At 41.4% G+C, this 23097-nt stretch overlaps 1 protein-coding gene and 1 long non-coding RNA gene across 2 annotated transcripts in view; one reads left to right on the top strand and one right to left on the bottom strand.

Moving 5' to 3' along the window:
• The window catches only part of LOC133604504 (uncharacterized), a 145383-nt gene that overhangs the window by 60727 nt on the left and 61559 nt on the right, over window positions 1–23097 (bottom strand). The gene's annotated exons all lie outside the window — the stretch shown is intronic.
• bmp5 (bone morphogenetic protein 5) overlaps window positions 1–23097 on the top strand; it is a 48115-nt gene that overhangs the window by 21422 nt on the left and 3596 nt on the right. The window contains exons 2-4 of the mRNA XM_061957068.1: window positions 134–326; window positions 13216–13364; window positions 21463–21660. Of these exons, the coding sequence (XP_061813052.1) occupies window positions 134–326; window positions 13216–13364; window positions 21463–21660 (540 nt within the window). The remainder of the gene's footprint in view (window positions 1–133; window positions 327–13215; window positions 13365–21462; window positions 21661–23097) is intronic.

Below are 23097 nucleotides of genomic sequence, written 5' to 3'. Positions count from 1 at the left end.
AAGATGTGATAAGTTACTCCACTTTTTTTTTTGTCCCTGGTGCTTTCTTACAATATGTCCGAGACGTGTGAAGTCATAATTTGTTAAAATCTTTTTTGTGATGAAATTCACACTGGAATGTTTTCTTCCCCAGTGGAGAAAGATAAAGATTTTTCTCACCAACGAAGACACTACAAGGAATTCCGTTTTGATCTGACCCAGATTCCTGACGGGGAGGCAGTGACCGCAGCGGAGTTTCGGATCTATAAGGACCGCAGCCATGCCCGCTTTGACAACATCACACTGAAGGTGACTATTCATCAGGTCATCAAGGAGTTCCACAACAAGTAAGTACCATCACCAAACAACAATGTCATCCTACAAACCCCAAAACCAGTGAAATTGTCACGTTGTGTAAATCGTAAATAAAAACAGAATACAATGATTTGCAAATCCTCTTCAACCTATATTCAATTGAATGGACTGCAAAGACAAGATACTTAATGTTCGAACTGGAAAACTTTATTTTTTGTAAATATTAGCTCATTTGGAATTTGATGCCTGCAACATGTTTTAAAAAAAGCTGGCACAAGTGGCAAAAAGACTGAGAAAGTTGAGGAATGCTCATCAAACACTTATTTGGAACATCCCACAGGTGAACAGGCTAATTGGGAACAGGTGGGTCATGATTGGGTATAAAAGCAGCTTCCATGAAATGCTCAGTCATTCACAAACAAGGATGGGGCGAGGGTCCCCACTTTGAACAAATGCGTGAGCAAATTGTCGAACAGTTTAAGAACAACAGTTCTCAACGAGCTATTGCAAGGAATTTTAGGGATTTCACCATTTACGGTTTGTAATATCATCAAAAGATTCAGAGAATCTGGAGAAACCACTGCACGTAACATTGAATACCCGTGACCTTCGATCCCTCAGGCGGTACTGCATTAAAAACCGACATCAGTGTGTAAAGGATATCACCACATAGGCTCAGGAACACTTCAGAAAACCACTGTCAGTAACTACAGTTTGTCACTACATCTGTAAGTGCAAGTTAAAACTCTACTATGCAAAGCGAAACAACCAGAAATGTCGGCGGTATCGCTGGGCCCGAGCTCATCTAAGATGGACTAATGCAAAGTGTAAAAGTGTTCTGTGGTCCGAAGTGTCCTCATTTCAAACTGTTTTTGGAAACTGTGGACGTCGTGTCCTCCAGAACAAAGAGGAAAAGAACCATCTGGATTGTTCTAGGCTCAAAGTTCAAAAGCCAGCATCTGTGATGGTATGGAGATGTACTAGTGCCCAAGGCATGGGTAACTTACACATCTGTGAAGGCACCATTAATGCTGAAAGGTACATACAGGTTTTGGAGCAACATATGTTGCCATCCAAGCAACGTTATCATGGACGCCCCTGCTTATTTCAGCAAGACAATGCCAAGCCATGTGTTGCAGCAGCGTGGCTTCATAGTAAAAGAGTGCAGGTACTAGACTGGCCTGCCTGTAGTCCAGACCTGTCTCTCATTGAAAATGTGTGGCGCATTATGAAGCCTAAAATACGACAACGGAGACCCCGGACTGTTGAACAACTTAAGCTGTACATCAAGCAAAAATGGGAAAGAATTCCACCTGAAAAGCTTCAAAAAATGGTCTCCTTAGTTCCCAAACGCTTACTGAGTGTTGTTAAAAGAAAAGGCCATGTAACACAGTGGTAAAAATGCCCGAGTGCCAACTGTTTTGCAATGTGTTGCTGCCATTAAATTCTAAGTTCATCATTATTTGCAAAACATTAAACATTAAATATCTTATCTTTGCAGTCTATTCAATTGAATATAAGTTGAAAAGGATTTGCAAATAATTGCAGTCTGTTTTTATTTAGGAATTACACAACGTGCGAACTTCACTGGTTTTGGGTTTTGTAATATTGCTGGAATTTCAAGAGTTTTATATGCTTCAATTTTTATGAGTTAAAAAAGCAACAGTAGCAGCTTTTGTCTTCCAAGTGCTTAAACTCTCCATCTCTGCTCTCCTTCATTCACACCATGTCGGCCATTACAAATATAGTTCTCGATAAAGAGAAGCCCATTAGCGAGTTGGCCACTTATGAAGCCTGGAGGGTCCATCAGTTATCACTCGTCTTGTGTTTCTTGCCTGGCTGGCCGAGTCCCAGACAAAACCACAAGGGGCCTATATATTAAACGGCGCGGGGGCTTCTTTAGTGCTCCTGTGGTCAATGTTATATACACTTTACTAGCCTGACTCCACAAGATTCCGGAAGTTTAAACTGTGACATAGCTGAATGCACATGGGCCCGCTCAAAAGTGGGCTTTTCTGCAAGAAATATGTGCGGGTGATCGAAGGGCGAGATATGATCCTCAAGGGCTTTGAATAACCCAGAGTCAATAAACTGCACCGTCTTAAAGGGGAAAGGTTTATGTTGGCTTATTTGTTTTCACAGGGTATAAGCTGTTTCAGGTACTGTTGCTGAAACTAAAGTCCTGTAAACTGAGGGTTCCCAACCTTTATGGCTACGCGGACCATTTAGTGCCATTGGGGGCGGGGCTGGTCGGTTTCCACATCCTATGTGCTAAATTGTCCGAAGGTAGGGGAGGATGCAAAATTTGAAACAAACAAGGTGTATAGTGAATAATAGAGGTACAGTGTATAGAGCAGTGGTTCTTAACCTTGTTGGAGGTACTGAACACCACCAGTTTTATATGCGCATTCACCGAACCCTTCTTTTTTCATATTCAAGAAAAAGTCATATATTTTTTTACTGGTTCACAAAATGAACCGCGCATGAACATCACCTTGTTCAAAGAACAAAACCAACACAGTGCATGAACTCACAACAAATTACACACCTTACAACCATACTTGCCAACCCTCCCGAATTTTCCGGGAGACTCACGAAATTCAGCGCCTCACCCGAAAACCTCCCGGGACAAATATTCTCCCGAAAATCTCCCGATTTTCAGCCGGAGCTGGAGGCCACGCCCACTCCAGCTCCATGCGGACCTGAGTGAGGACAGCCTTTTTTTCACGACGGGAGGACAACAGGGTGACAAGAACTAAATCATCCAGACTAGATATGAATTGTATTATTATGTTTATCTTACCTAAAAATAAATATATTTATTAATTAAAAAAAATTAAAAAAATAAAATAAAAAATTACTATATTTTGCTAAAAACATCAAAATTAATTGTATTATTATTTGTATTTTTTCTGACTCCTTATTACATCCAGCCATAGAATTATACCGGTACATTAAAATAAACATATTTGAAATAATTACTTTTAAATTATTATAATAATTCATTTAAAATGACAATATTTAATTCATAAAATAATTGCTTGTTTATCAACAACTTTAGCATTTTATTCATTAAATTTTGAAACTCTCAGAAGCCAAGTTATGTTATATTCATGTTATATTTATGCAAGTTTGAAGAATCAATTATCTAAACACAGTTTTGTTTGCACATTTTCAGGATGTATATATATATATATATATATATATATATATATATATATATATATACCGTATTTTTCGGAGTATAAGTCGCACCTGCCGAAAATGCATTATAAAGAAGGAACAAAACATATATAAGTCGCATTTTTGGGGGAAATTTATTTGATAAAACCCAACACCAAGAATAGACATTTGAAAGGCAATTTAGAATAAATAAAGAATAGTGAACAGGCTGAATAAGTGTACGTTATATGAGGCATAAATAACCAACTGAGAACGTGCCTGGTATGTTAACGTAACATATTATGGTAAGAGTCATTCAAATAACTATAACATACAGAACATGCTATACGTTTACCAAACAATCTGTCACTCCTAATCGCTAAATCCCATGAACTCTTATACATCTAGTGTCAGGACTTGGACTGTGGAGTTTTTGTTTTCCCAAGATGCAAAAGGATTTGGATAGGACATGGCTTGAAGGTAAATACATATTTAATAATATAACTATAAAGAAAGGATCAAACAAAAAGCGCGCACAGGGGCGGAGGTACAAAACTTGACTAATGAAAACAAAAGACTTGCACGGGGGCAAAAAACTATGAACAATTAAACAAAACACTAACTGTGGCATGAATCGAAACAAAACTTACTTGGCATGGACATGAAGTGCGCAGCGGAGGACAGAGTGTGACAGGGGGCATAAATGCGGGGATAGCAGGGTGAGAAAGGCTATGACTCCAGGACGAACAACAGAAAATCAAAAGCTTAAATAACACAGACATGATTAACAACAGGTGCGTGACTCAAAACAGGTGCGTGACATGACAGGTGAAACTAATGGGTAACTATGGTGACAAGACAAGGGAGTGAAAAGACAGAAACTAAACAAAACATGACTTAAAACAAAACATGATTACACAAACATGACAGAGCCCCTCCCTTAAGGACAGATACCAGATGTCCATAAAAATTAACAAGAGTCATGGGAGGGTGGGAGGGGGACATGGCGGTGGGTCGCCAGACCACGTGTCCCCGTATCCACCGGGGCAGAGTTAGGTGGCGGCGGCGAGTGGAACGCCGCTGCAGCAGGCGAGGCGGGCGCCCAGGGATTGGCCACATTCGTGGCCGACTGGGAGGTGGGCGCACTTGGCGTGGCGGGCGACCAGGTAGCGGCCATATCCGTGGCCGACGAGGAGGCAGGCGCGTCGTCAACTTGGCAGGCGTGGCAGCTCGGCGTGGCAAGTCAGGCGGCGAAGCTCGGCGTGACGCGTCCAGCGGCGAAGCTCGGCGTGGCGCGTCCAGCGGCGAAGCTCGGCGTGGGTCTTGGTCTTGGTGTGGGTCTTGGTCTTGGTCTTGGCATGGCGAGTCTTGGTCTTGGCATGGCGAGTCTTGGTCTTGGCATGGCGAGTCTTGGTCTTGGCATGGCGAGTCTTGGTCTTGGTCTTGGCTTGGCGGGTCTTGGTCTTGGTCTTGGCTTGGCGGGTCTTGGTCTTGGTCTTGGCTTGGCGGGTCTTGGTCTTGGTCTTGGCTTGGCGGGTCTTGGTCTTGGTCTTGGTCTTGGCATGGCGTGTCTTGGTCTTGGCATGGCGTGTCTTGGTCTTGGCATGGCGTGTCTTGGTCTTGGCATGGCGTGTCTTGGTCTTGGCGTGGAGGGTCTTGGTCTTGGACTTGTTGAGCTGGTACCGGAGCTTGGCGTCGTGGAGCTGGTACCGGAGCTTGGCGTTGTGGAGCTGGTACCGGAACTTGGCGTCGTGGAGCTGGTACCGGAACTTGGCGTCGTGGAGCTGGTACTGGAGCTTGACGTTGTGGAGCTGGTACTGGAGCTTGACGTTGTGGAGCTGGTACCGGAGCTTGGCGTCGTGGAGCTGGTACCGGAGCTTGGCGTCGTGGAGCTGGTACCGGAGCTTGGCGTCGTGGAGCTGGTACCGGAGCTTGGCGTCGTGGAGCTGGTACCGGAGCTTGGCGTCGTGGAGCTGGTACCAGAGCTTGGCGTCGTGGAGCTGGTACCGGAGCTTGGCATCGTGGAGCTGGTGCCGGAGCTTGGCGTCGTGGAGCTACTGGTGCAGGTGGAGGTGGTCTAGCTGGGGGTTGCGGCTTGGCATGGTGAAAGACCGGTGGTGGTGGCCGTGCTGGAGGCTGTGGCTTGGCGGGTCGGTAGACTGGTGAGGGCGGTCGTGCTGGAGGCTGTGGCTTGACAGGTCGAAAGACTGGTGGTGGCGGCCGTGCTGGAGGCTGTGGCTTGGCATGGTGATGCCGAGCCACCCCACCAACACAGCTCCCGACCCCAGCCCCCCCCTCAAGGGGCGGATACCAGACGCGCTCCCTGCGGTCTGGAACTCTCTGTAGGGGTGGGCGGAGGAGGGCAGAAATTTTCCCTTTATTTTGGCCACAACATTTTTCTTTATCCCCCACCTGGGGTTGTGTGGGCGGAAAAAAAGAAAAAAATTGTGACGGGGGCGGGACTTGAGTCTTGGGGGGCGGGGCATGAGTCTTGGGGGGCGGGGCATGAAATTGGGATGGCTGTGACTGACTAGACCTGATGTTCAAAATCATATTTTGGTAGTGTTGAATCATGGTCATGGGATTGGAGTCTTTTGCTGGAGGTGAGTGATCAAAAGAAAAAGAGTTGAAAAAAAAATCTTGGTCTGTGACGTCATTTTGGAGCTGCGGAGCTGGCAGCAGCCTGCTTCCGCCCGGAGTGGGAGGAGCCTGCGGGAGCGCTGCGTGCGGTCTGCTCGCCTTCCCTGACGTCCTCGGTCTGGAGCGGCGCTTCCGGGATTGCGGTGACGCAGCCTCGTCCTCGGACCAAATGGAACTAATGGGAATAAGCTTCCCATTTGGCCCCCACGTCAGGTCTCGCTCCGCCATGGCTCCTAACGACTCCCAACTTCCTTCTTCGACCAAATTCTTTGCGGGAAAGCGATTAGCTGGAGTCATAATGTCAGGACTTGGACTGTGGAGTTTTTGTTTTCCCAAGATGCAAAAGGATTTGGATAGGACATGGCTTGAAGGTAAATACATATTTAATAATATAACTATAAAGAAAGGATCAAACAAAAAGCGCGCACAGGGGCGGAGGTACAAAACTTGACTAATGAAAACAAAAGACTTTTCCAGGGGGCAAAAAACTATGAACAATTAAACAAAACACTAACTGTGGCATGAATCGAAACAAAACTTACTTGGCATGGACATGAAGTGCGCAGCGGAGGACAGAGTGTGACAGGGGGCATAAATGCGGGGATAGCAGGGTGAGAAAGGCTATGACTCCAGGACGAACAACAGAAAATCAAAAGCTTAAATAACACAGACATGATTAACAACAGGTGCGTGACTCAAAACAGGTGCGTGACATGACAGGTGAAACTAATGGGTAACTATGGTGACAAGACAAGGGAGTGAAAAGACAGAAACTAAACAAAACATGACTTAAAACAAAACATGATTACACAAACATGACATCTAGTCTCTTACGTGAATGAGTTAAATAATATTATTTTATATTTTACGGGAATGTGTTAATAATTTCACACATAAGTCGCTCCTGAGTATAAGTCACATGGCCAAACTATGGAAAAAACTGCGACTTATAGCCCGAAAAATACGGTATGTATGAAATAGTTGACTTGGTGAATTCTAACTGTCAATATACTCCTCCCCTCTTAACCACACCTCCAACCACGCCCCACCCAATCCCCGACCACGGCCCCACCACCCCACCTCCCGAAATCGGAGGTCTCAGGGTTGGCAAGTATGCCTTACACACATTACCATGAATTGATTAACGTGGTCCCCGACTTAAACAAGTTGAAAAACTTATTCAGGTGTTACCATTTAGTGGTCAATTGTACGGAATATACGTTTACACTATACTGTGTAAACTGTACTGTGTATTCTCTTCCTTTGCAATCTGCTAGTAAAAGTTTCAATCGATCAATCAACCTGCAAATCAGATGGAAAATTAGAGGGAACATTGTTTGGGGGTATCCATAATACACTGATAGGGAGAAGTTTTTATCTACACGATAAGTCGGATGTGTCTTTACCTCCGTGGCGGAGGCTCAGCTGAACCCCTGAGGCCGAGTCACCGAACCCCTAGGGTTTGATCGAACCCAGGTTAAGAACCACTAGTATAGAGGTAATAGAAGTCTCGCTATAAAAATATGTGATTTATAATTACGTCACGGAAATTCAATAAACAAGTGTTTACTGTCGTGATTATGATTTAAAAAATTATAATAACCGAGTTGCAGTGACTACTGTACCTCCCTTCCCCCTTCCATTGCTCATTGAAGAGCCCCTGTGTATGATGCATTGCTAAAAAGATAACATTAGTTTAGCACACCTTCATTGCATTTCTAAGTTAACATCCATTTAAAGGAAGCCTGTTATAAATGACTTTTGCTGCTCGACTGGGTTTGTACAGACAAGACAAAAAGCCTTTTTTGGAAAGATAAAATTACGAATTTCATATCACATATGGGTCAGAAGGTGTTATCAACATTTTAACGTTTTAATCGTGATGCATCGGAGAATCAATCATTTTCTTACCTCTAATTGTGACCCTCTGTGCTGTGCTTAGCTAAGCCCAGTATGTTTCCTTGTTCAATCACTGGCGCCCTACCTAGATGTTATTAACTCCCTAAAGATTTTTTTTACATCGCAGAGATAACGTCAATATACGTTTGATGAAACGTGATTAAATGCATGAGTGTATGTATGTATATGTACATGTGAATGTACAGTATGTATGTATGTTTATACGGCGAATGTGCACGTGGATGTATGTACCGTGTGTGTATGTATGTTTGTTTGTTTGCATGTACAATATATTGGTCTATCCGTTTGTGCAGGAGCCAAAGTAAAGCCCCAGGCCCCCAACTATACATTTTAGAGTGGCCTTTTATTTTACTAAGGCACACCCGTGCAATCATCATGCTGTTTATTCAGCATCTTGATATGCCACATCTGTGAGGTGGGATGAATTATTTTGGCGAAGAAGAAGTGCTCACTAACACAGATTTAGACAGATTTGTGAACAATATTTGAGAGGTAAAGGTCTTATATATAGAAAAGGTTAAAATCTTTGAGTTAATTCCCTAAAAAAAGGGGAAGCATTAACAAAAGTGTTGTATTTGTATTTTTGTTCAGTGTATATATATATATATATATATATATATATACATACACATACATATGTATATGATATGTGTATATGTATATATATATACTGTATGTGTGTATACATACATATATGTATATATGTATGTATGTGTTTGTGTTTAAATGTGAATATGTGTGTATACTAGGGTTAGGTGATTCATTTTTAAAATCTGATTAATCACACTCTCGATCCGCGATCAATCATGATTAATTACAGGTTATTTTTTGCTTGCATGAATACAATGGTCTTAAGAAAATACCCTAATATTTGCGTACAAATAAAATTGTGTATCCAGAATGTCAAACGGGAACGTTTTCAAAATGTTTTACTGAACTGAAAGTCCATGATTTGCTCAAAACTTGGTGACAGTAAGTACAGTAACGATTAATGCCCATTTTTGTTTTTCTTGTCTTCAGTTCATTTATTACTTCATTCATTAAAAAAAACTAACGAATAAAAATAAAACAATCAACATAATATTAAAGTAACTTATGAATGACAAGGACCAGAAATAACTTAAAAACTGCCCCCTATTTTTTACAAATACAACAATGAACTCTCAATGTTGGCGACTACAAAGCAATATTTTCATTTTACAAAAATTAAACCATCCATCCATCCATTTCTACCGCTTGCCCCTTTCGGGGTCGCGTGGGGTGCTGGAGCCTCTCTCAATAATGAAGAAAACATTTTACTCAGTCATACCTTTTCATCATCATGTATTTTAAATTTTTTTAATAGAGAAAGAGATTTACATTGTTTTATTTCACTGTCAAGTTTGTCCCATAAACCAACACTTCTGATTGAAATACTTATTTCCATCGAGACTGTTCTAAATCTAGATTGATTAAAGATCTCAGTTCATTTCTCAAACTCGTAATTTTTTGTGATGGGGTGATTGGAGCACATACTTGTTGGTCACAAAAAACATTCATGAAGTTTGGTTCTTTTATGCATTTATTATGTGTCTACTGAAAATGTGACCAAATCTGCTGGGTCAAAAGTATACATACAGCAATGTTAATATTTGCTTACATGTCCCTTGGCAAGTTTCACTGCAATAAGGTGCTTTTGGTTGCCATCCACAAGCTTCTGCTTGAATTTTTGACCACTCCTCTGGACAACATTGGTGCAGTTCAGCTAAATGTGTTGGTTTTCTGACATGGACTTGTTTCTTCAGCATTGTCCACACATTTAAGTCAAGACTTTGGGAAGGCAATTCTAAAACCTTGATTCTAGCCTGATTTAGGCATTCCTTTACCCCTTTTGATGTGTGTTTGGGGTCATTGTCCTGTTGGAACACCCAACAGGAAGGATGATTTTAGGTTGCCCTGAAGAAATTGGAGATAATCCTCCTTTTTCATTGTCCCTTTTACTCTCTGTAAAGCACCAGTTCCATTGGCAGCTGAACAGGCCCAGAGCATAATACTACCACCACCATGCTTGACGGTAGGATTGGTGCTCCTGTGATTAAAGGCCTCACCTTTTCTCCTCCAAACATATTGCTGGGTATTGTGGCCAAACAGCTCAATTTATGTTTCATCTGACATCACATGGACAAAGATAACACCTTCTGGAGGAAAGTTCTGTGGTCAGATGAAACAAAATGTAGCTGTTTGGCCACAGTACCCAGCAATATGCTGAGGCCTTTAATCTCAGGAACACCATTCCTACTGTCAAGCATGGTGGTGGTAGTATTATGCTCTGGGCCTGTTTAGCTGCCAGTGGAACTGGTGCTTTACAGAGAGTGAATGGGACAATGGAAAAGGGGGAAAAGGGCCTGAACTCCACCAATTGTGTCAAGAGGAGTGGTCAAAAATTCAAGCAGAAGCTTGTGGATGGCTACCAAAAGCGCCTTATGGCAGTGAAACTTGCTAAGGTACATGTAACCAAATATTAACATTGCTGTATGTATACTTTTGACCCAGCAGATTTAGTCACATTTTCAGTAGACCCATAATAAATTGATAAAAGAACCAAACTTCATGAATAGTTTTTGTGACCAACAAGTATGTGCTCCTATCACTCTATCACAAAAAAATAAGAGTTGTAGAAATTTTACTTAAGACAGCCATGACATTATGTTCTTTACAAGTGTATGTAAACTTTTGACCACGACTGTGTGAGTGTGTGTATATATATATATATATATATATATGTGTGTGTGTGTGTGTGTGTGTGTATGTGTATATATTTATATTTGCTCCCACAATTTTACTTCTTTCTATACCCTTCTGCTCTGATGCAACATTACCAAACCCTAAATATATCCAAAAATTTTACAAAGTGTAATATAAGTAAGGCAACAAAAGAAGTATACTACACATCTCTTTTGTAAAATAAATCTGTACAGCAGATATAGACATTTACATCATGATTTTTCATGGAAATATTAGTAGAAGCACAATACAAAAACAGGAACTATATTCACTACTGTACATTTGATCTTAAATTCCTCATAAACTTAAGTTTGTTTGTTTTTTGCAAGAATTATATGAATTTCTCCTGACCTTTTGGGCTCATTAGTGAAATCCTGCTCCTTTCCAAACCGTCACAATGCAAACCACAAAGGCAGAACAGACGCAGCTTTCAACGTTCTGCTACTTGAAAGGCAAATTAAAAAGCTGTTTTTTTAAAACTTTTTTTATGAATGATCCCTTATGTTACGCTCATGCTGAAATACACAACCTCTAAAAACAATAGTAATCACAAACCCTTAAAGGCCTACTGAAACCCACTACTACCGACCACGCAGTCTGATAGTTTATATATCAATGATAAAATCTTAACATTGCAACACATGCCAATGCGGCCGGGTTAGCTTATTAAAGTGCAATTTTAAATTTCGCGCAAAATATCCTGCTGAAAACGTTTCGGTATGATGACGCCTGCGCGTGACGTCACGGATTGTAGAGGACATTTTGGGACAGCATGGTGGCCAACTATTTAGTCGTCTGTTTTCATCGCAAACTTCCACAGTATTCTGGACATCTGTGTTGGTGAATCTTTTGCAATTTGTTCAATGAACAATGGAGACAGCAAAGAAGAAAGCTGTAGGTGGGAAGCGGTGTATTGCGTCAGGTGTTGTGACGGATAACGCACCCCCGCCGTAGAATGCACCCGCTGACTGTTGTGCCGGATAACACAGCCGGTGTTTCGTTGTTTACATTCCCGAAAGATGACAGTCAAGCTTTACCTTTGGCCTGTGCAGAACTGGGACAACAGAGACTCTGAGTTGGATACGCAGACGCGGTACCGTGAGTATGCATGCAGCTGCGGCTTTCAAACATTTGATCGCTTGCCTGTACGTGCGTGCCGCCATGTGCATGTCACGTACGTAACTTTGGGGACTTTGGGGAAATACATGTGCTGTATGAACTTTGGGGAGGTGAACGGTACTCTGGGCTGTGGGATTGAGTGTGTTGTGCAGGTGTTTGAGTTGTATTGGCGGGTTATATGGACGGGAGGGGGGAGGTGTTTGTTATGCGGGATTAATTTGTGGCATATTCAATATAAGCCTGGTTGTGTTGTGGCTAATAGAGTATATATATGTCTTGTGTTTATTTACTGTTTTAGTCATTCCCAGCTGAATATTAGGTCCCACCCGCCTCTCACAGCATCTTCCCTATCTGAATCGCTCCCACTGCCCTCTAGTCCTTCACTCTCACTTTCGTCATCCACAAATCTTTCATCCTCGCTCAAATTAATGGGGAAATCTTCGCTTTCTCGGTCCGAATCACTCTCGCTGCTGGTGGCCATGATTGTAAACAATTTGCGGATGTGAGGAGCTCCACAACCTGTGACGTCACGCGCATATCGTCTGCTACTTCCGGTACAGGCAAAGCTTTTTCATCAGCAACCAAAAGTTGCGAACTTTATCGTCGATGTTCTTTACTAAATCCTTTCAGCAAAAATATGGCAATATCGCGAAATGATCAAGTATGACACATAGAATGGACCTGCTATCCCCGTTTAAATATGAAAATCGCATTTCAGTAGGCCTTTAAGGATGCTGTGCCCATCAAAGAGGATTTAACTTGAGCTCTGCAATTGATCACAGTTCGAGAAAGACGATGCACGGCAAAGCTTGGAAACCAAAAAAAGATCAAACATGTTTGGGTTTTAAAGTTTGAAGGTATTTTCAAAGAAGAACGTTTTAAAAGGATTGCAGCAAAAGACAGAGCTTGAGACGCAAACGAGCACTTTTCTTTTGGCAAGGAGGGCTTCAACATCCATTAGAGATAAGTCTGTGACCTCATTTATTATCTCGTCTATTCTAACTGGTGGATACCTCCTGAATTCAGAAAAAGCCTTCAAAGAGCCACATGGGTTCTTTTGTGTGTGTGTGTAGCCATTAAGGCTTTGCAGTGCTGAGGTGCACAGAAAGTTTTTATTTGCTTTGGAGTCTAGGCTGACCCAGGAGTTCGGTCTTTTGTTGTAAATGTCTACATTAATTTCACTGGCTGTGCTTGGAAAATCATGACGAGTTCACCTGTTAGCCAACCTGAACAGCACTTTTCAACTGAAATATGTTGCATGTCTCAAGTTTACCAGTCATGTCATTGTTGTTTTATCAATGTGCTCTCACTTTTTAGAGATGCAGAGACCTTCTTGCTGGACTCTAAAAGGGTTAAAGCGACTGATGGAGGTTGGCTGGTGTTTGACTTAACAGCAACCAGTAACCACTGGGTGATGAACCCGCAGCAGAACTTGGGCCTCCAGCTCTCCGTGGAGACTTTAGATGGTATGTGAAGCAAACCTTTTGCCGTCATAATAACTAGGCTGCCATGCAAAGGCCTGACCATTACATTTTGGTGCAGGTTAGACTAAAAATGTGAATAAAGTGAGTTTATCCGCGTTGTCCCCCACCCTCACAAGTTGGTACAGTCCTATACAAGCCATGTCTACACAAATATGATTTTGTTGTTGTTAAAAAAACAGTTTTAAAGCCTGCGGCTTCAGCCTTTGTGTGTGGACGGGTAAAATAGAGCATTTTGATTCGACCTATTTAGGAAATATTTTTCCACCTTTGAGCATAATGGAATGCCTTAGAAGTTATTCGCATTGGCCCTTGTTTTGCTTAAAGACATAAACACAATGATCTCACCCTGTTCCTTATCTGTGTGTACACATACACACATTATTCCGTCTACTTTTGGTTACCGTACTCACATTCACACACTAGGGCCAAATTAGTGTTGGGGTCATATTATATATATATATTTTTTTCTACATTTAAAACACTTCCTTGTGGTCTACATCAGTGTTTTTCAACCACTGTCCCGCGGCACACTCGTGTCCCGCGGCACACTCGTGTACCGTGAGATATTGTCTAGTGTGCCGTGGGAGATTATGTAATTTTACCTAATTGGGTTAAAACTATTTTTTGCAAACCAGTAATTATAATCCGCAAATGTGCCATTGTTGAGTGTCTGTGCTGTCTGGAGATCGGCAGAGTAACCGTGTAATACTCTTCCATATCAGTAGGTGGCAGCAGGTAGCTAATTGCTTTGTAGATGTTGGGAACATGGTTTGTCGTGATCACAATATGTAGACGACAGCAGGAGGCAGCGTGCAGGTAAAAAAGTATCTAATGTTTAAACCAAAAATAAACAAAAGGTGAGTGCCGCTAAGAAAAGGCATTGAAGCTTAGGGAAGGCTAAGCAAAACAAAGCTAAAACTGTACTGGCTGCAAAGTAGACAAAAACAGAATGCTGGACGACAGCAAAGACTTACAGCGTGTGGAGCAGCAGACGGCGCCCACAAAGTACATCCGTACATGACATGACAATCAACAACAAAATAGGAGCGCAAGACAAGAACTAAAACACTACACAAGGAAAACACCAAAAAACTCCAAATAAGACACGGCGTGATGTGGCAGGTCATGACAGTACAACTACTTTGAGATAAGAGTTATAGTGATGCATGTTTGGTTATGGTTTAAATTAATATCCAACAATAGCGAGAATAACTTTTTATTGTCAATATCGGCTGCTGAGGTTCGTTTTTTTATGTTTTCTGCTGGTGGTGGGCCTCGGGATTTTTTCAATGAAAAAAATGTGCCTTGTCTAAGAAAAGGTTGAACAACACTGGTCTACATAACATATAATGGTGGTTCTTTGGTCAAAATGTTGTATAGATTACGTTTTACAGACCGTCTTCAAGCCGCTTTCTGACCATCTCTTCATGATGCGCCATATTTTAGGCGGTCTTCTTTACGTGGCTCCACTTCAACAGCGTCTTCTCGACGTCATCTTTGTTGTACCGGTAGTTTTTAGCGCTTCCATAGTGAGTCTACTGACAGATATAAGTTAGAACTGTACGCTACTTTGTATTAGAGATGGCAACAGCGGAGGATGAATGCCCCATAACAAGAAGATAGGAAAAAAAGAAGGAGCTTTTAGACTATGGCGGACGTCTGCAAATTTTCGGGACTTATGCAGATCCCAAATACACAACAGCTGGAACCAATAGGTAGGAAAAGTTAGTTGTGTATAATATTGCAAAACATCAAATAATGTCTTCTAATACGTCCGATTTTGAGTTCCTTATACACACACCTTAAAAATACACATATGTTGAAGCACAATACGCCTGACTATAGTAGCTGTAATGCACTGACAATCCATCAGGCGGTGCAAATTCGTAGTTTACCAAAGTCATACTAAAACATTTTTACAGATTTTTGAGCGCCACGTGTAATGTTCCATATTCTCTATGAAATATCAAACTTTTGGGCTTGCTTGCCAACTTGTACTTGCTCGCCTCATTTATTGAACAGGGGGCGTCAATCCACACTATCATTACACCATGTACCTAATAACATTGCTTTGAGGTCAATACGCACAACCAGAATTAATCCGTACATGGGGCACACAGAGTTATAAGGCGCACTTTTGAGAAAATGAAATTATTTTATGTGTGCCTTTATAGTCTTAAAAATATGGTATGTCAAGATGTACCAGGTGTGGATGGAGTGAGTGGACAAGAGTGTGTGTTTGGTCCAAATACACAAGTTAACTTTCGGTTTGACATCTCCGCTGAGGCAGTGCAGCAGGGTGGACAAAATCATGTGTGAATAGTAGTTTTCAGAGAATGTGCTGGATTTTAGAGTGCTCGGGCTTCCCTCCAGGGCTAGTATTTATTCTCCGTTTTGTAGAATAAATTGTTTATCTTCAATTTTTTATTCAGACAACCTTCAGAATTAAATGATCAGGGAGTACTCTCCCCTTTAAAAGGGAGGGTCCGAACAGACATTACCTCATGTTTAGACCATGGGTCTTTTATACAGAGCTACTTTTACCAAATGAAAATCATGGAGAGCTACTCGTTTTTGTAACATTTATTTATATAGCTCATTATAACCCAAACAAAAGGGAATGCACTGAATATTAACCAAATGGTGGTATCCGAAAATCACATTTTGTATCAATAAATCTAAATCAACAACAGAAAAAGGTTGGTCATCATATTTGTATATCTTGTATGGCACTATGTTTTTATTTTTATTTTAGTTTTTTTCAGTCACAGGATTTTGTGTTGTATTTATATGGCTGGCAACATTCAAATTGTACTTTCACAAGGAAGCAGATATCCACTGAAACGGTGCTGTCCTTGTCTTTTTGCTATTTTGTGGTAATCGGTCATTAGATAGAGGCATATTGTCTAAATTGAACAGTTATACAAATACTGAGTTTGGGAAATATTCTTTGACCCTCTGGTGAGCTACTCAAAATCTCCTAAATAAATAATCAAATGTAGATACTTATTCTTATGCTTTCTGATCTCTCTCTCTATGTCCACTACTTGCTGTACATATCCTACCAAGTCAGTCCTACACTGTTCCAATGTCCATTTCTCCGATGATGCAATTGTTGATGACTGAAGTGTTGATATCAACCAAACCTAAGCCCCCCTCCACATCCCACACCCCGGATTGTAAATAATGTAAATAATTCAATATACATACTCTGATGATTATCTTGTGTGATGACTGTATTATGATGATAGTATATATCTGTATCATGAATCAATTTAAGTGGACCCCGACTTAAACAAGTTGAAAAACTTATTTGGTGTTACCATTTAGTGGTCAATTGTACGGAATATGTACTGCACTGTGCAATCTACCAATACAAGTTTCAATCAATCAATCAAAAACAATCAATCAATCAATCAATCACCTGGCGAGCTACGGGTAGCTCACAAGCTACTGGTTGGCGACTCCAGTTGTAGACCTTATTTAACAACAGAAGAGTAAATTATTGACTTACAAGTGTTGGTTTATATTAGTGCAGGGGCAGACGCTTGAGCATGCCACTTATTAAGTACAAGGACAGATGATTAAAAAAACAAAACAAAAAAAAAAGCATTGAAATTTCCTAAGCTCGATGTAGGTCCTCAACCTATGATGATTTGAATCTACATTTAAAACACTTCTTTGTGGTTTAGATAATGTATTGGATATATTTTGGTTTACAGTTTGTGTAAATTTTCCTCCACAGTCACTTTTATAAGACATTTTAAAAGTCTGTCTGCAAGAAGTTTGTTTCTGGAAGGGTTCCCAGATTGCAAATTAAACCACGCCCCACCCGCTCTAAAAGTATCATGAACATGTACACCAGGGGTCGGGAACCTTTTTGGCTGAGAGAGCCATGAAAGCCAAATATTTCAAAATGTATTTCCGTGATAGCCATATAATATTTTTTAACACGGAATACAACTAAATGCGTGCATTTTTAAGTAAGACCAACATTTTTAGAGTATAATAAGGGGGGGGGGTGTTACCCACATATGCGGTCCTCTCCAAGGTTTCTCATAGTCATTCACATCGACGTCCCACTGGGGTGAGTTTTTCCTTGTCCTTATGTGGGCTCTGTACCGAGGATGTCATTGTGGCTTGTGCAGCCCTTTGAGACACTTGTGATTTAGGGCTATATAAATAAACATTGATTGATTGATTGATTATTCTAAAGCTAACCAATAATAAATAAAATACTTCTTCCCATTAATTCGACTTCTTGAACAAGTGCGATAGAAAACGGATGGATGGATTAAAATGCATGAGAATGTTTTATAATTTGAACGTTATTTTTAACACTGTGATTACCAGCGGAAATATTCACTACTTATCGTGTTAAGCAATGTCAGCTATAAATCAAACCATGGAGGCATGGCAGAGATCAGGGATGTAGTGGTATCAAAATCACACGGTACGATATTATCACGGTATTAAGGCCAAGGTACGATATTATTGTGGTGTATGTCCAAAAAATAACACAAAAAAAAGACTCAGAAATGTTCCGGTGTGTATGATGAAGTGGCAGGAATTTTTTAGGACAAACACACTTTCTGTAATTAACCAAAAAAACATAATGTTCAACTGTTCTAATCATATTTATTACTACAAACATGTTATTTTAAGTTCAAATAATTGTGCAGGAACGTCCACTGTTTCAAGCAAATATTAAAACAAATTTACATCGTAAAACAATAATGTTCAGTTTAGTATCTTTCAACTTTTACTTTCTGAGAAGCAGTGTCCTCTACAGTGTACATGTTTATATCAGTTTGGAAAATGCAGTTTCTCAGAAAAGTTAACTAACAATTTAACTTTTAATTGATGGCTTCAACTGACGGTCTCCAAATATATTTTCTGGGTGACAGTTTATAAGGTGGCATGTACATGCATCCTCCAACATGTCCAGGGTGAACCCTTGCCTTCCACCCGAGTGCAGCTGGATAGGCTCTAGTCCCCCCGCGACATTGAGAGAGACAAGCGTTGGAAAACGGATGGATGGATTGAGGATTTATCAAGTAGTTTTTCAGTTTCCTCCTATTTCTGCGGTGTAGTTTTTTGTTGTTCATTTCCCTCTGAGTGGTGCAACGCTCGAGATGAAAATGGCGCGCTTTGCGTTGCAGATAGCAGACTTTCTTACCTCCGCCAAGAAAGTTATGTTTTCGCCAGGATTTGTTTGTGTGTTTGTTAGCAACATACCTCAAACAGTTATAGACAGATATTTTCAGGAAATAAAAAAAACAACAACAATTCTTCTTATCTATTACAAGTATAAACACACTTCATTTCCTACATATATTCGTATATTGTACAGTATTTTGTATTTTTAATGTTTTGTATATTGTACAGGAATGCTTATTATTTTTATTGGATAGAGTCTGTTTATTTCAATTCTTAGTTTGTTTTTCTTTTCTTTATTACTCTCTTGTGTAATTTATTTTTACCCCATATTTGTTCCCACTACCGCACCTTAAATTGGAGTCCTTAATCTCGTTATATGTATATATAATGACAATAAAGTCCATTCTTCTTCTTCTTGCACGCCTCCAACCTTGCCTGCAACGCACTGCGCAGAGGATTCTAGGAGACATAGTTTATTTTCGCTATAGTGCCAGAAAAAACCCACACATAAGTTTTCGTTTGATACCGTCACACGTCACTGCAGTATTGTGAAGACTTTGAAACCGCAATACTGCGGTATCTACAATTTGTTACATCCATAGCAAAGATATTTATAAAATAATCCTGCCTTCCTTCAAACTTCCTCCAAGCGAGCCGTTTGGAATTTGCCCAATTTGTGACGTTTTTCCCAGTTGTGACTGACATCAGCAGGTTCTTCCATATATGGTATGGTTTAGCCAAAGAGCTTTGTGCAAGTCCGCAATTGTAGTTTGACGTTGTAGTCAATAAGCTCCTTTTTTTTCTCTATCCTCTTGTTGTGGGGCAGACTGGCTCGTACATGCACATGCATCCTTCGCTGTTGCTATTTCTTAAAACTTAAATCTGCCTTAGTCTCCATATGGAAGCACTAAAACCAAGATGGCGGGGAGAAGAGGCAGTCAAAGTGGATGCAAAAAATAAGACCGCATCCTGAAGAGACTGTCAGAAAGCGGCTTGAAGATTTGAAGATCTTTAAAATATGTTCTATGCAAAATTTTGACCAAAAAAATCACCATTAAATGTTTTGTAGACCCCAAGGAAGTATTTTAAATGTACAAAAACCATAATATAATGCCTTTAATGTCAAAATACAGTAAGTACATCCACCTTGTGTGGGCTCTGTACCGAGGATGTCGTTGTGGCTTGTGCAGCCCTTTGAGACACTTGTGATTTAGGGCTATATAAATAAACATTGATTGATTGATTGACCTTGCTGTAGAGATGCGCGGATAGGCAATTATTTCATCCGCAACCGCATCAGAAAGTCGTCAACCATCCGCCATCCACCCGATGTAACATTTGATCAGAACCGCACCCGCCCGTTGTTATATATCTAATATAGACGATGCAAGGCATAAGTGAGGTTATAAAGCTTTTGCCTGTTAAAGAAAGGAGACTAATCCAATGCAGCACAGACATTCGCGTGCCACGCTGTCACGACCCAGACGCACACCAGTGCGCAATCATATGGGAGCCGCGCTGAGCGCACCTCCAAGCGCGTCTCGCTGCCGGCGACGGCCGGGTATGGGCCCGACGCTCCAGCGCCATCCATTTTCAGAGCTTGTTGATTCGGCAGGTGGGTTGTTAAACACTCCTTAGCGGGTTCCGGCGTCCTGCTGTCTATATCAACCAGGGTGAGCCCCACCCCTTTCGTGAGCGCACTGCGCGCGGAGTGACCCCTGTTACGCGCCCCCGGCAACGGGGGTGGCGGGCAGGTAAGCTGCGCGGGCGGAGCGCGCGGAGTGACCCCTGTTACGAGCCCCCGGCCACGGGGGTGGCGGGCAGGTAAGCTGCTTACCTGCTGCGCGTGACGCCGGCCGCGGCGAAGGCGGACGAGGCGGGGTGTCGGTGCGGTGGGCGCGGTGGTGACCCTGGACGTGCGTCGGGCCCTTCTCGCGGATCACCTCAGCTACGGCTCCCGGTGGGGCCCTCTCGGGGGAAGGGGCCTCGGTCCCGGACCCCGGCGAGGCGTCCCTTCTCCGCTCCGTAAAAGTGTCCATCTCTTTTCTTTTTTTTTTCTTCTGTTGTGGCATATGCAGCAGGTGCCTGCTCGTTTTTCGGATGTGGGTAACAACATTTAACTATGTATATATATTTCCGAATTTGTTTAACTGCCACCCGCCTGAATCTATTTAAAATCTAATTATTTTTTATTTCAACCGCCCGACCCGACCCGACCCGCGGATAAAATCTAATTTTTTTTAATTTCATCCGCCCGATCCGCGGATAATCCGCGGTTGTGCCCGCAAACCGCGCATCTCTACCTTGCTGTGACATCACAACGTAGCGAGACTGCAAAACCCCACGGACACAGGTATTCAAAACTGCATGCAAGTTCACGCCAAAGTGCATAGGTGCACATTATTTTGTTCAGACAGAGTATTTTTTTTGTTTAAGAGAGGTTTCTTACTTTGAACCTTATGATTTGACACTTTGGAATTGTTTAACGCGAGTATCCAACATTGTAACACCATTTAAAAGTCCGAAAAAACGGAATTCATCATAGGTCCTCTTTTAAGAAAATTATACATCCGTCCCTATGTTGATGAACCGAGGTGTTATAATGTGACCAACTCGGCTGCATTTTTAGGTTTCTGCTTGAATAAAATGTGCTTGACAGCATGGGAACGTGTTTTCTTGTGGGAAAGTATTGTTTTGAAACTACACGAGTACATTTATAGCAGTATAGATTTACTATCCACTGAAAATGACTCAACAGAAAGTGTCATCACATCCTTTTAGTGCACCTAATATAGTAGCAAGTGTGTGCAAACACTGTCTATATATAGTGAGAGAGAAAAGAGAGCAACGTGTGGTGTTCTTAGGCCACTATAGCCCTTTATTGTCCTCTATATTTAATCATAATTGTTATGTTTTAAAGGGCGCAGTATCAACATGAAATCTGCCGGAATTGTGGGACGCAATGGGCCTCAGTCCCAGCAGCCTTTCCTGGTTGCTTTCTTCAAGGCCAGCGGGGTGTTGCTTCGCTCGGTCAGAGCCGCTGGTGGGAAAAGGAAGAACCACAACCGCAATAAATCCACGCACCAGCAGGAATCGTCTCGGGCAGCGAATAATGGAGGTACAGTCACTCAAGTAATACTTCTGATTCTTTTCTATTGGCAAAAGCAGCTACAACAAGAGACTATAGTTATATTATTGTATTTATTTATTATACTATTACCGTACGCCATTGACAATATAATACTCTTGGGGCGGGGGTCAGCAACCCGCAGCCCTGGAGCATTTTTAAGAAAGGAGTGAAAATGGAAAAAGATGGGGGAAAATAATTTTTTGGTTTTAGTATGTTTTTCGTCTGAGGACAAACATGGCACAAACCTTCCCAATTGTTAGAAAGCCCACTGTTTAATATGTTTGTGTGTACACTGATGAGAGTATTTGGTGAACATCGTTTTGTCCTACTAATTTCAGCGGTTCTTGAACTCACCGTAGTGTGGATTGTGACGCAACAGTTTGTTTACATGTAAAATCTTCCACTCCTTCTTTGTCTCATTTTGTCCACCAAAAGTTTCATGCTGTGCATGAATGCACAAAGGTGAGCTTTGTTGATGTTATTGACATGTATGGAGTGCTAATCAGGCATATTTAGTCAGTGCATGACTGCAAGTTACCGTATTTTCCGCACTATAAGGCGCACCTAAAAACCTCCAATTTCCTCAAAAGCTGACAAGTGCGCCTTATAATCCGGTGCGCCTTATATATGGACCAATATTGAGCCACAACAGGTCTCGCAACTACGGTAACTACGCCGACTTAATTTTCCCCCTTCTACGGCTGCTTACCGTAGAAGAAGAAGCGCTTCTTCTTCTACGGGGGAAAATGAAGTTGGCGGCTGCTTACCGTAGTTGCGAAACTTTATGTAAAGACCCAAAAATGGCTCCTATTAAGAGACACGCTTAAGACGCAGAGTTTAAACTCAAGGCGATCAGTCACGCAGTAGAACACGGGAATAGAGCAGCAGCAAGAGAATTTAACATTAACGAATCAATGGTGCGGAAGTGGAGGACGCAACATGACATACTTGCCAACCTTGAGACCTCCGATTTCGGGAGGTGGGGGGGCAGGTGGGGCGTGGTTGGGGGCGGGGGGCGTGGTTAAGAGGGGAGGAGTATATTTACAGCTAAAGTTCACCAAGTCAAGTATTTCATATACACTTATATGTGTGTGTATATATATATATCTACATCCTGAAAATATGCAAACAAAACTGTGTTTAGATAATTGATACTTCAAACTTGCATAAGTAAATCTTAAGGAATATAACATAACTTGGCTTCTGAGAGCTTCAAAATGTAATGAATAAAATGCTGAAGTTGTTGATAAACAAGTAATTATTTTAATAATTAAATATGGTCATTTTAAATGAATTATTATGATCATTTAAAATTAATTATTTCAAATGTTTATTTTAATGTATAATTCTATGGCTGGATGTAATAAGGAGTCAGAAAAAATACAAATAAAAATACAATTAATTTTGATGTTTTTAGCAACATAT

The sequence above is a fragment of the Nerophis lumbriciformis genome, linkage group LG02 (genome assembly GCF_033978685.3).
Source record: "Nerophis lumbriciformis linkage group LG02, RoL_Nlum_v2.1, whole genome shotgun sequence".
Taxonomy (NCBI): domain Eukaryota; kingdom Metazoa; phylum Chordata; class Actinopteri; order Syngnathiformes; family Syngnathidae; genus Nerophis; species Nerophis lumbriciformis.
Note: the sequence above shows the minus strand (reverse complement) of the source record. Positions and strands in the feature narration are given on the sequence as shown.